The sequence below is a fragment of the Melospiza melodia genome, chromosome 9 (genome assembly GCF_035770615.1).
Source record: "Melospiza melodia melodia isolate bMelMel2 chromosome 9, bMelMel2.pri, whole genome shotgun sequence".
NCBI lineage: Eukaryota > Metazoa > Chordata > Aves > Passeriformes > Passerellidae > Melospiza > Melospiza melodia.
In genome coordinates this window covers 22,615,243-22,628,528 of record NC_086202.1, presented here as the reverse complement: position 1 = coordinate 22,628,528, position 13,286 = coordinate 22,615,243, and the positions used below count along the sequence as shown (strand labels likewise).

The 13,286-nt window shown below is 36.1% G+C and overlaps 1 protein-coding gene across 19 annotated transcripts in view; it reads left to right on the top strand.

The window, feature by feature from the left end:
• Positions 1-13,286, top strand: part of KCNMA1 (potassium calcium-activated channel subfamily M alpha 1) — a 402,334-nt gene that overhangs the window by 297,261 nt on the left and 91,787 nt on the right. For 17 of the 19 annotated variants that reach the window (XM_063163853.1, XM_063163852.1, XM_063163851.1 and 14 more), the window contains 2 exons: positions 198-284; positions 4,118-4,194. In XM_063163853.1, the coding sequence (XP_063019923.1) occupies positions 198-284; positions 4,118-4,194 (164 nt within the window). Of the gene's footprint in view, positions 1-197; positions 285-4,117; positions 4,195-5,361; positions 5,515-7,635; positions 7,645-13,286 lie in introns of all 19 variants that reach the window. The other 2 variants (XM_063163850.1, XM_063163869.1) reach the window with 2 other exon arrangements.

Genomic DNA, 13,286 nt, shown 5'->3' with positions numbered 1-13,286 from the left:
CTAAAGTTTTTGTAAAACGCATGTGAAACTCTTATTTGATTGGAAATATCAAGGAAGAAGGGCTTAAAATTTCCTTGTGGCCTTTCCTAAATAGTGGGTCCCCTATAACAGAATCAAATAAAGCTAATTTGGAAGATTCAGCTAAAATTAATATAAACTTACTGTTTTGTTGGTTTTGTTCTTGTTTCACTGAGCAGTATATTAATCAATCCTGGAAACCACGTCAAGATTCAAGAAGGTACCTTAGGATTCTTCATTGCAAGTGATGCCAAAGAAGTAAAAAGGTAATTAAAATGTTTTTATCTTTGAATAGAAACAAACATATTTAATTTCAGATTTTTTCTTTACATGTAAATTCTTCACCTAATTTTCATTATCATCTTTTTAAAAATTCGGAGAGGGGATTGAGTTGTTACTCCTGAACCACCTATGTGCATGTAGTTCTCCTAACTATTGTCCTAAGTACCAAGGAACTGAAATTTGCAGCAGATATGAAAAGAAATAAAGAGACTGGGTTTTGAGTCCTCCTAGAAAATGTGAAATATTTTCATTTGTTTTCTCTATACTTATTGTGTCTCAGAGGAATTACTATGAGAGAGGAGGACAAGGATGACACTTCTGTTAGATTCTGGTTTAGAGGAGTTCTTATCTACACAGACTTTAGCAAATTCTTGATGCGAGTTAGCTGCTGTGTTTATTCTGTAATTGCATTAGCAAAATAATATTTATGTTCTTGTCATTTTCCTTTAATGGAGCTGCAAACTCCGCAGCCTCATAATAATAAATCAAACTACAAAAGTGCATTATATCCATTGCAGCCAACTTCACAGGCTCAATGTACCTGGGTGTGCTAGATTTGGGGTGAAGGAAAAGGAGTTTTATCATATTGTGTTGAGGACCAAATGTGTGTAATCTTGTTTGTTGGGATTATAGTATGCTTGGAAGGAACAAAAGAGCAATGTGATAAAATAATTTTTCAAAGAAAAATATTCAGTGTCTCTATAATTAAAAAAGAAAAAAATTAATATTTGCAACTGAGTTTTTCCTCATTATTTGTATCTTTGTTATGAGTCATGCAATCAGATTTTTACTGCTGTTCTCCATGAGTTTGGTATTTTAACTAAATCCTATACTTAAAATGATATTCAAATGATACTCTTCATTAACTTCCAACCTTTTAGGATTAAATACAGTGAAATAATACCTAACAATGCCTACTTGCCCTGCATATATAAAGAAAGTCAAAACACCAAAACAGTGAAATTGGAGAACTTGACTTCTACTTTTCTTGGAAGAGCTGAGGTAGATTTTGGCTAGGTGAAATGTACAGAACAGGGCAGCAGTGCTCCTGTCCTGTCACATCTCCAGCACCATCTCTGGAGCCTGTGCATCCTGCACTGCCTCAGGGACTCTGCCTTGCAGCATTCTGTTCCTTTCCTCTCTGCTGCTTTCCTCCACTTGAACATGCAGAACTGTCTGCACATTGCTTTACTGAGCTGCTAGTTTTCTTTCTTTTATAAGGCATTTTACACTCTGCAATGAACTTTTTCTCAGACTAAGTGAAATGGCATAATATTTTAACTGCTAAGATTAGGGAGAAGTTAACTGTTATAAAGGCGTTTAGACAAATTTTTCACATCATTCATCTGCCACGTTTTATTTGATAGTGAACATGAAACAGGATTTCCAGTTCAGTCTGGCTTTTGGCAGAAGGCTATGTTTAGAAATACTCTGCCTCCCTTGCCACGATTCTTGGCTGCTCTGTGCAAAGCAAATGGTTATCAGATGTGTTTCTACTAACAAAGCCAATTATGAAAAGTGTTAATTTCACCCTTTGAGCTATCAATCAGACTCAGAAATATGTTCTAAAATTGAGATCTTTTGGAGGGAAAAATGATTTTACAATAAAGCATAATTAAACATGTTTTATACCTGAAATGCAAATTAAATTATTCTGGCTTTGTTAATGAAGACATTTCAACCCCCTTAAGCTAAAGTCATTCATATTTATATATCCCACAATGAGATATAACCTACAATGTTCAATTACTCTTTCTGTTAGAATAATTTTTGCATTTTCAGAAGAATAGTTTCCCATAAGAAGCAATTACACCTACAAACAGTTATGCCTAGGTAAATAGCTTCACATACAATGTTAACTGTTTAAATATAATACAAACTACCTGAATTGCATCTTCATTATTCCTTGTTCATTTACATGTTAGTGTGAGTGCCAGAAATCCACATTCTTCAAATCCACTTAATTTATCCCAATTATCTAGAATAATTTTATTACAGCAATAACTTCAGGTATTTGTTCTTTACTTTGGACATGGGATTGAAGGTACCCTTTAGGACAATTGTGCTGCAGTGAACTTCAGAAACATGATTTCTAGCAATGACCAGTATCCAGTTCATGTTGTGAAGTTTTTGTGATGGACTATTTGTGGTAGTTGATTCTTGTTTAATAAAGGGGCTTTACAGCTGGACTGAAGAGAAATTTTAAAAATTTGAGGCAGTTTTCTCTTCCTGGCTTACATTGACATTTACTCATGGTTTGAAAAACACTTTCTTCTCATTTCCTTGGAAGTAGTTGATTTTCTTTTTGGTGGAATGTGAATATCTTGAAGACCAGAAACTTTCTGCAGCAAAGTATACATGCTCAGAGAAGATGTTTTCCTTTTACATTTTGCATCTTGGAAATACTAAGGCAATTTCACAGCCTGAAAGAGTAATCTTCCTGTGAGTTTCTTAGAGAAATAAAGTGTGCTAGGTTTAGGACTTACATATTCCATTGGTAGCTTCATGTTATATTGATTTTAGAAATGTTAATAGCATTCAGTGAGGTCTCCCTGCAATTTCAATTTGTATTTGAACCAGTATGAAGTGTTGATGTGGTTCATCTCCTCTATGCTAGACCTGATATCTTTCTCATGATGGGTCACTTAACTACCAGTATAGTTCCACTTGCAGTGGCCATGCTATAATTAATCTAGAAGAAATAGTAGAAGAAATAATCATCCTGGCTGCAGGGGCAAAGGCTGTGTTTAATCAGAGGCTGTAAATAAATATTGGTTTGGTTTTGTGTTTTTTTATATTTTGGACTGTAGATTTGTTTCAGTGGCCTCCTAATTGTTGTAGCAATCTAATGTTCTCATACTGTCAGCAAAATGTATGGGTTTCATCTGAAAATTTGCTGAGGGTGCACTTGATGCCTCTGTCTGTGTCATTAATGAAGGTATTAAATAACACTGGTCCCAGTACAGATCCTAGAGAGACATCAGTTGTAACTAGTGCCTGGTGGGACTGTGAGCCCTTGATCACTACCCACTGAATGTGGCCATTCAACCACTTCCTAATCCACCCGTGGAATCCATCACTCCAGTTTGGAGAGAAGGATGTTGAGGGGGACCATGTCAAAGGCTTTACAGAAGTCTGGACAAATGACATCTGTCGTACTTCCCTATCTGCTGATGTGGTCATTCCATCATAACTGGTTGGTCAGGCAGGATTTTCCTTGGTGAAGCTGTGCTCCCTCTCTTGAATGACCTCCCTGTCCTCCATGTCCCTCAGCACAGCCTCTTGGAGGATTTTTACATGATCTTTCAGGCACAGAGGTGAGGCTGACAAGCCAATAGTTCCCAGGGTCATTGTTTCTACCCCTATTTAAGATCAACGTACAGTGTTGATCATACAGTAATGATCAAATGTCCAAGCTGAAAAATTGGCACAGGGTGCTAGACAGTCTTTTAAAAAAACCACCCTGGTAGCTGATGAAAACAAAAAGTCCTTTTTTGTGATTCAGTTCATTAGATGCTCTTTTTTCTAAGATGAACAACAAATAAACTAATACACTGTGGCATAGTTATCATACATTCTTCCAATTACTTTTCAAATAAAAGTGTATTAAAGGAAATACTGATTTGGAGCTTATTGTTGAAATTAATGGTCTTGCAGCAAATATTTCCTACTTTCAATGTCCAAACCTTTGCAAAGATAAAAGTAAATTAGCATTGGTGTGTTTCTTTAATTGGTCACTGCAATAAGATGAAATATAGGACTAATTTCATTTATAAGGATTAAGAAATGTGTCAGTTTTTCCATTCTGTCTCTCCAGGGCATATTTTTACTGCAAGGCCTGTCATGATGACATCACAGATCCCAAAAGGATAAAAAAATGTGGCTGCAAACGGCGTAAGTAATATTTCTATCCCTCCCTTCCTCTCCTTTTCATGAACTGTTCAGCCCTGAAGAATACCTGTACATGCATTTACATGTTTTACACAGTGGTACAGAAAGGCTAAGAAATAAATGCACAGCAGCGTAGTAAGTGCTATTTGAGTTTCTGAAGTCCATATGTTTTTGTTACATTTCACACCACTCACACCTGTGTCTTCGTTAAAAAGTAAATTAAGGACCAATGCTAACAAAAACTGAAGAACTAAGTCAAGCTAAATTTAACTGTGGAAATTTCTGAGTTAAGAATTAGCCAACAGTGAAGTTTTTCTCTCATTCATAACATGCAGATTGTGCAAGAGAAGAAACTAGGGAATTATATTTTATCATATCGCTATTGAAATTTTTTTTCTTTTTAAATAAATGAGCAGTTTTAGTGGAGGAAAGGGTTGTCTGGAGGAAATGAAATATTAGCATCTCTTACATATATGCTTTTAGCTGTAATGCTAATATTAAGTTTAGTTAGGTTCTTAAACTGTTGGGACAGTTTTTAATGAAGAAATGAGTGTTTGAATGGAGATGAGACTTTGCATCTGAATTTCTATAAATATGTAGCAATCAGCATTTTACCCATATATGCTTTGAAAGGACCTTTTTCAGGAGCTATCACAACCACACTTTGACCAAAGATGTGCTTGACCCATGCATATTTGTAATACCAATAGCAGAATTATTTAGGAATCAATTTCTCATTGAATATGTAAATATTTATGTGCATTCCATGGCATTCTGCCATGACAAACATAGTTCAGTTTAAAAGTATTGATTAAGTAAATTGAGAGATCTCAGAAGGGCTTGATCATGCCTATTTTACCATTACTTTTAAAAGGGGAAAAGCTCTCTTATTTATAGCTTCAGTCTGCTATAAAAAAAGCTCTCTTATGTAAAGCTTCAGTTATCAGTGCACTGTTATAGAGGATGGAAGAAAGCCTAAGCTGAACATTCTCTGCCTTTTGGAGTACCTGAAATGGATGAAGTCTTGAAGATCATTTTCAAAAGAAAAAAAAAATTTCACTGGAGATTTTCAAAAAAACTCCTGTCCTCCAAAACACCACGAGTGTGGAACAATAGTATGATAGGGAGAAAGCAGCTGGAACTGACAGAAAATGGTATTTATCTTCCCAGTAGCCACAAGGAGAGCAAAGCACATGGAAAGCATGCCTGATGTGGAAGGAATGTATGCATTGCCTAACATATTGGAAAAAAATTGTTCAAGAACAGTTTATCCATGTGAGAATGTGACCTTTGAACTGCTGCCAAAGCCAATGAGTCTGCTGAGTAAGTTCTGGTAAAGCCAGTTACAGATGCCTCAGGGTGCCTGTGACTCTCATGAAATCTTTTTTCAAAATTACTCAACAGTTAAAGAGAAATATGTTACCTGCTTAATTTTATCTGGTTCTGTCAGGAAAAAAAAAACAAAACAAAAAAAACTATTTTATTTCTATTTTCTTCTGTACTCCTCCTTCACATGGTGTATGCTTTTTTAAACATGTCCCGCTTAAAAATTTAATAAATCCCAAAGATCTCTCAGTTTAACATGAGACCTACACATTGCATAGAAGATAGGAATCAGGAACTCGCATTATAAAGGTTAAGAGCCCTTTATTTTTATACAGTAATGAGAATAAAGGTAACCTTCTCAGTACTTTGAAACTTGGGAGGAAACGGGGTATGACCCAGCCAACACAATGGATATTAGCAGCAGCAAAGCCTTGGAGAGGCAAGAGTAACAATTTGTGTAAGTAGCAGTTGGAAGGGTTACAAATGGCATGGTCACACATATGAGTGCAATAAATGAAAGTTTGTTGGGCAGATGAACAAACGGAGTTAGGGAGGCAGAAGGAGGAGGTGGCTCTCAGAGCTGGTGCAGTGAGCACTGAGCACTAAGGAGGGAATCCTCTGAGTCAGGTGAAGAATAATGATCAGTGAGAATGACATCTTAAATTTCCCTTTCATTGTCTCCCCGCTCCTCAGTCTGCCCTCTCTCCTGCTGTTTCTTAGACACACAAGGGGTCACAGATACCACAACAGTGGGCAGCCTGTGGAAGAGCTGAGAAGAGCTTTCAATGAGGAGCATGCTCACAAGTATTATAAATAAGGCAATTGCTTTTCTTTTAAAGAGCTGTCAGAAAAATTAATGAAATGAAAAATTTCAATAGTAATTAGTGATTTTTGTTTCTCAAGTTTTGTTGGCAATTTTGAAATCCCTTTTATGGGACCTGCTTTTTGTGTTTGGGTTTGTTTTTAAGGTAAGTCTTTAGTGCAGAATGTTATTCTCATAAAATGTTTTAGCTTTCAAATCACTAATCACTTTTGAAAAGACTTAGATATGTTATCCATGTGCAAATGATGCAAATCATTGGTCTTAAAAATGCAATTCTAACCAAAGCAAAGCATAAATTGAGAAAACTTTCTCCCTGTTGGGTTAGAAAACTATCAACTATTATGTCAACATGTAATACATCACTAGGCCAATTTGATTTTTGACACTGCATGCACATGCATCTATATAGTTCTATATGACAAATACATGCTTTAATGAGTGAGTAGCATGGTAATTAGAGGCAGCTAAATGTGGAAAATATGTAAGATGAAAGGAAAGGTTGTATATAAAAATATTGACACATTCAGGTGAATTAGATGTGAAAGAAATGGAAAACTTAATTATGGTGGCTCTAATTCATGCAGTTTCCCATAATACTTAATTCACATTCTTGAATAATGCATCTGAGGTTGCACTTCAGTTTAGACACTTTCTGAATATTAGCTTGGGGTATTGTTGGGGTCTAAACGTGAGTCTGACCTACATAGCCATTTGTCCAAACTCGTTAGGCCTAATATTAATAATTCAGGGCAGATCAGTACATTTCTACAAGGCCAAGGATAATTCATGTAATCCTGCTTTCCTTTCGCAGTTTCTTTGCCATCCCTTTCTCCTTACCCATCCCACTCCCTGAATAACACATAAATGCTGATGGCATATTGTCCAAAGAAATACTTGTGTGGAAATTTTATTCACAGAATGTTAATTTTTTTTAATGTTTTCAATCTCTTTCCTATTCCACTTAACTGTAGTTTTTGCAGCAAGAGGCCAAATATATGTATATATTTGTATAAAATGCTGCTACGTTGGGATGAAATCTCTAAACTGGATGACCTGTTCCTCCTGTTTCTTTCATTTTGTACAACAGCTATGGTCTAATTCTCTATATATTTTTTCCAGTGACAGTGCTTGCTGTGAACGGTGGGGGTTGAACCCCAGAGGGGACAAATCATGTGTACATTGATGTGTTTGAAGGAATTTCTTGTAATCTATGACAATTGACAAACTTTTGATTTATTTTTCCTCTTGCTGCCTTGGAACACGGCCCCTACTATATTTTAACTGCACACTGATAGTGATCTATTGTGAGTAAAAATGGGTTCCCTGTAGCCCAGAGTGCGGTCCAACCTGTCTTTCTCTAGCAGAGAGTATTTTTGTTCAGTATTTTGGTTCTTTTCTTTATTTATGTTGCATGTAGCAGTGACGTCATACCCACAAGTTTCTCATTGTTCCCACCAATGGAGATTAGGGTGACGAAGAAAATACAGCAGTTTTCCCTTCTTCCACCTATTTGCCCTTTTTTTCTACAAGCTTATTTTTATCCCTAAATGAAAATTAGATCTTGGCAATAGTATTTCCTTGAAATTATTCTAGGGGTATCTCATGAATTTTTAGGGATATTGGTTAGGCTGGGGTAATTGCCACTATAGCACTCTTTGCTGGGTTAAACACAATTCATCTGTCAGGTCCCTGTTTAGGTTTTCAGTACTTTGTCCTTTCCATTGCACAGCTGACACAAAGAGTAGCACAGCACTTTTACTGTCCTTACCTAACTTTTTTCTCCCCAATGACAGAAAAAAGTGTTATGGGAGAAAGCCAGACAATTAATTAAAAGTGTGATTTTTTAATGTATAAACCCAGAGATACCTTCAACAGGAAACAAGCTGCAGTGATTATTTTCCTGAGCTTGCTGGTTTTGACACTACTTACATAAGTAGACACACACTGACTTTCCAGGGCCTTAGCTGTAAAGTTTTACAGTATTATTATATCTAGAATATGAGCTTTATGGACCACTTCATGTCAATCCAGGTCATACCACTTGAAAGCGTGCAGGATCTTTGAAGGCTCTCATCAGCCACTTTGTGTGTACACTCATGGTAAATACAGCATTTGGGACATGGAAAGAATTTGCTCTTAGAAGTACAAGTGCTGCAAAGAAATGCACTGGTTATAGGGCAGCGTTGGGATTATATGGGCTTGTTCTTTCGAAGAGCAAGGGGGATCCCACAGCTGCAGTGCAGCGTTGCTGTGCCAGATTGAGGCTGTAACTTTACTGTGTAGCTGCAGCTATTCTAAATAAAGGAGGCCTCAACGTGCAACTTCAACATTTTACCAGATATTCTGAATTTATTTTGTGGAAACACCTCAGGTCTTAATCAGGATTGAGATATTTTCCCCCTCTCATCTATACACACTGTGGGATCTTGCAAAGAATGAAGGAATAATTTATGCTCTTGATAAAGAAGGCTCTGGCCTTCTTGAAATTATGGTGGCCTGCATCATCATTATTTGCTATTTATTTTATTGTGGAGCCTGCAAACTATACTGAAGGATTGAGATCCTGTTGTGGAAGAAAATATTCAAGGATAGAACAAAAATTTCTTCAAACATCTATTTTTAGCCAATAAAATGATGCAGCAAAAAGATGTAGCAGCAGGAAAAAGCAGATTGTGAAACTGGTCAGCGTGATAAGAACCAGCAGTAAAACAAATAAATTCTATAGGTGAAATGGTGAATCCTATTGACTTTGAGGCAAAATACTAGAAGTAATCTGGATGTATCTGAAGCAATGTATTTATTTAAAATATGTTCTTATGTTGAGACCTTTGTGAACTAAAGAAATTCATTTAAATTGTAATAAATAAGTGAAGGAGTTCTTCATGCTGTGAAAGAGCTAGAAAAAAAAAGGTCATGTAGTTTTGCTTTGATTTTTTCCATTTCCCCAATAGCTTAAGTTTGTTTAGAAAAGTAGTTTGCTTTGAGAGTGCACTGGCTGTGAGTCTTCTGTAAGGTAATGAAGGAAAGGTCATGATCAGATTTGAAAATTAAAATGAATTGGTCTATAAATGTGCTATTACATCAAAACTTGAGTCATTCTTATATCTACTAAAATAGGGCAAGATGTCCACTCAGATCTCCTGCTGTTTTTCAGTTTTGACATAGAGCAGCAGTTTGTGAATTGGAGCAAACAAGTAACCAGTTGTCATTGATGGCAAAAATTGCAAGAGAGTGAGCAAGCTCCCTTGCTAGTCTTGACGTTGACTTGTAAAAATTAAATAATGGAGAGATAGATTTTCCTGTTGTGTTAAGGTGAATAAATTCTCACCAACAGGTTAAGGTACTGCTGTATTTTTCAGGAAACTGAAACTGTGCTGGGGGAAGTCCTGTCTGTGTGTCAGTCTCATGATGCTAAGCAGCATTGCTGGCAGGCGATCACTCCAGCCTGGTCGCCTTTAATGCTGATGATTTTTCACTCACACTTTGGATCATGAGAACTTGACGAATTGAAATAACAGTGTGCATTTCAATTCTGAAGTGTCTTGGGACCTTTCTGTACCTTTTTGTACCGTTGGGGGGTCAGGAAGGCTCCCGCTCCTGCTCCTGAGCAGCTGCTGCCCGAGAGAGATCCGCTAGATGTCCTCGGAGCTCCACCCTGGCTGCGCTGAGGAGCAGCCCCAGCACAGGGGGCACAGCCCGGGCCTTGCGAAAAATCAGGAGAGAAGAAGGAATACTTTGTTCTGCTTTCTTTAAAGAATAGGGAAAAAAAAAAAAGAAAAAAAAAAAAAAAGAAAGAAAAAGATAAAGGAGCTGTTCCTTGACATTTTAGGTAGAGAATAATCTGCAGTTTCCTTTGCTTATTTTTGCAGCTGGAAATATTTCCCATTACTGTTCGTGAACTCTAAGTAACACTTCAGATCCAGACAATCTACACATTTTAACTGTACTTTTTGACTTTTTGAGATCAGAAGTAAGGTCTTGTGAGAAGCGTAGACATCTGGGGAGCTATTCTTTCTTTTTATAAAAAGGAAGGCTACTACCTTCTGAGAAAAATTGCATCTGGAAGTTTCTACAAGTATTTATTTACTTTCTAAGCAATTGAAAGAAACTTTGCTCTCCTTTTGCTCTTAATGAGTAGTTCATATGTGCCTTGTTTTGTAAATTATTTAGGCAGTCTTAACTTAGTGTCCACAAAAGCTTCCCCTGATATTTTTACTGATTAGTTTTACAAATGTTGTGTGATTGTCATCATATAAAGTACAAGGATCTGTCTTTTCTTTTTTTTTTCCCTATTTATTATACAATTGAAAATAGGAAAGTAGTCTCCTTAATTTCCCAACTTTTGTTTTCACCAGTATCAAATTACAATTCTATTCAACATTTATAACACATCTAGGAATAGAAATAAGTTGATTCTTACGCAGGTCCTACAGGTGTCAGATAAATTTAACACACACACACAGAGGCTGTTCTTAAGGTCCCCCTGTCTCTCTGATGATTCCCATTTTCTGTTAATGTTTATGGAAGTTTTATAGAAAATGGTATGTGTGTGGCTGAACCATTTAAAATCATTTCTGTGCTGTCTTTGACCTTGTCACTAGTCATCCCTACTAATAATGCGTGTTTTGTTTTATTTGAAATAAGTATTGTATTTGGTGTGAATGTAACTGACTGTATAAAAGGAATGAAGAGTAACAGCATGTTTTCTTTCCAAAAGTTATTGCTCTGATATGCAGTTGCTTATATACTTGTTAAAATCCTTGTGGCAAGTCCTTTCTGCTGCTTATATTTCCAGGTCCAGGCCTGTTTCCTGCATGATAATGATGTGAAATATTCAAATGCTGCATGATCTCCAGAACAACTGACAATAATAGTTAAAAACAGTCCCTGAAGGGTATTGCTTTTGAGAAACGCCATCATGTCCTTCCCCTATTGAAGAGAAGGCCTTAAATTTCCAACTTTATTGGTTTAATTCTGATGAAAATGGTACAAAAAGTTTTCTTTCCTAGCCTTCTTTGCCCTTAAGGATGATTTCTTTTTAATTTCCATAAATTTGTCCTATCCTGTTATTGACTGTTGACAAGATATGGCCAGAAGTAAATGAAAACCAGGGACTGTTACTAACCAATGACGTAGCAGTTGGGAATTTCTGAGCAGTGTTTTGCTACAGCATTTGATTAGAAAAAGTCCTTCAAAACAGCTATAATTACAGCAAAATGGGCCTGCTTTTTCAACCTCACCTACTGTCAGTGTGTTGCACAAATACCCTTTATTTTTCTTTAATTTCCTTAAAAAATAAGAAAGTAGGCATACTGGAAAGACTGTTACACTTTTGGTAACCTATTTCACTTTTCTTTTACTGTCCAACTTTTCAACTTTAAAGAATGTGTTGGGAAGAGTTAGAGGGAAAACACGGGAAAATGCTGTTTTGAATTTTCTGTGTAGTTTGAATGTGTATGCATCAAAAGCTGCAGTGGAAACCTTCTTACTAAAAGCCAAGCTCTGAGGAATGATGTACTATGCAATGAACAAGCCTGATGCTGCATGATGAATTTCTGAACAGCTGTAAGATAACTCTACTAGGATGCTAAAAGAACATGGCATCTGTCATGCGAGCAAAGTTTTAGAGGAATGGGGTCGCTGCTGAAGAGATCACTCATTCATCTCCCTCAATGCCTGTTTTCCACAATCATAATGTTACCCTTGCTTGACAAGTATACTGTATGGCAAGCCATCAAGGCCTTAGAACAGGACTTGACCCATCTGAGTGATTTCAATCCCTCTTTCCTGGTGACTGTGGGATTAAGAAATTGGAAAAAAAAATTCTTTTAAATTTAATGTCATTACCATAAAGCAAAAAAGACATCCTAAACTGAAGATACAGGCCAGAGAAACATTACCTTTTTTCTGCATTTGCTTTTAAGGTTCTGTTTTTGCCTGTCAGTGTTGTTTTGTTTTTAGTATAATTGAGTCAGTTCAATCTAAACCATTACCAAAAGTTGGTTCAGTGCAGCATGTGAAACAATCTAAATGGCCTTTGGATTCCTTGAGACGTAAACATGCCTGATTCTGATAACATGTAAGATTCCAGGATGGTAATTATACATGAATTTATAAAATAGGATGCTCTATATTTCTAGAAATACATAACAAGGACATTCAGATGACTGAAAGATAAAGATGTTCTGTCTGACCTGGCACTTGTTTTGGAACTAACACCTAATTCTAAATTCAGTTATTTTGTTCTTGATTGACTTTTGAATCCAAAGCAGAAGCCATGCCAATGATTGGCTCAGCATGTTTCAGTGGACCAATGCTCTGTGTGCTTTTGGTGATGCCTTATTTGTGAACTGAACTTAATGTTGAGCATATTTACCATTTTTAGTTTTGTCTCCTATATGGGCAAATTTTGGTATTCTGTCAAGAGTTAATTTGAATTCCTGAAGATAAAATGTAAGCAAAATTAACTTTTTTGGAGAATTTTATTAATATCTTGTAACTCTTTAATAATGTATAATTAATTGCAGTTAAGGTGGTTCTTGGCACAGTTTAATACCAAAAAATTATTATAATACATTTAAGAATAAATATATTTATATATATGTGTGTATGTATAATGCATATGTGTGTATGAGTGTGTGTATGTAAGAAAGCATTTGTATGTGTGTTTCTGTGTGTGTATACATACATACATATATTTATATATGAAGAAATCTCTGATTTTTACAGGAAACAGGATAGGCTAAAATACCTAATGGACTAGTGACTTTTGCTTTCATTTTAATCCAATGGTATTAATTGTGCCAAGGGAAAAGCATATTCCTATTATTCTGTGCTTTTACTGTGTTCTATTGTGATCCGAACACTTGACTGTAAACAGTAATTTTTCCCCATGACTGCGGTCACCCTCTAAGACTGAGCAGAAATAAAGAGCAATTAATCTTTT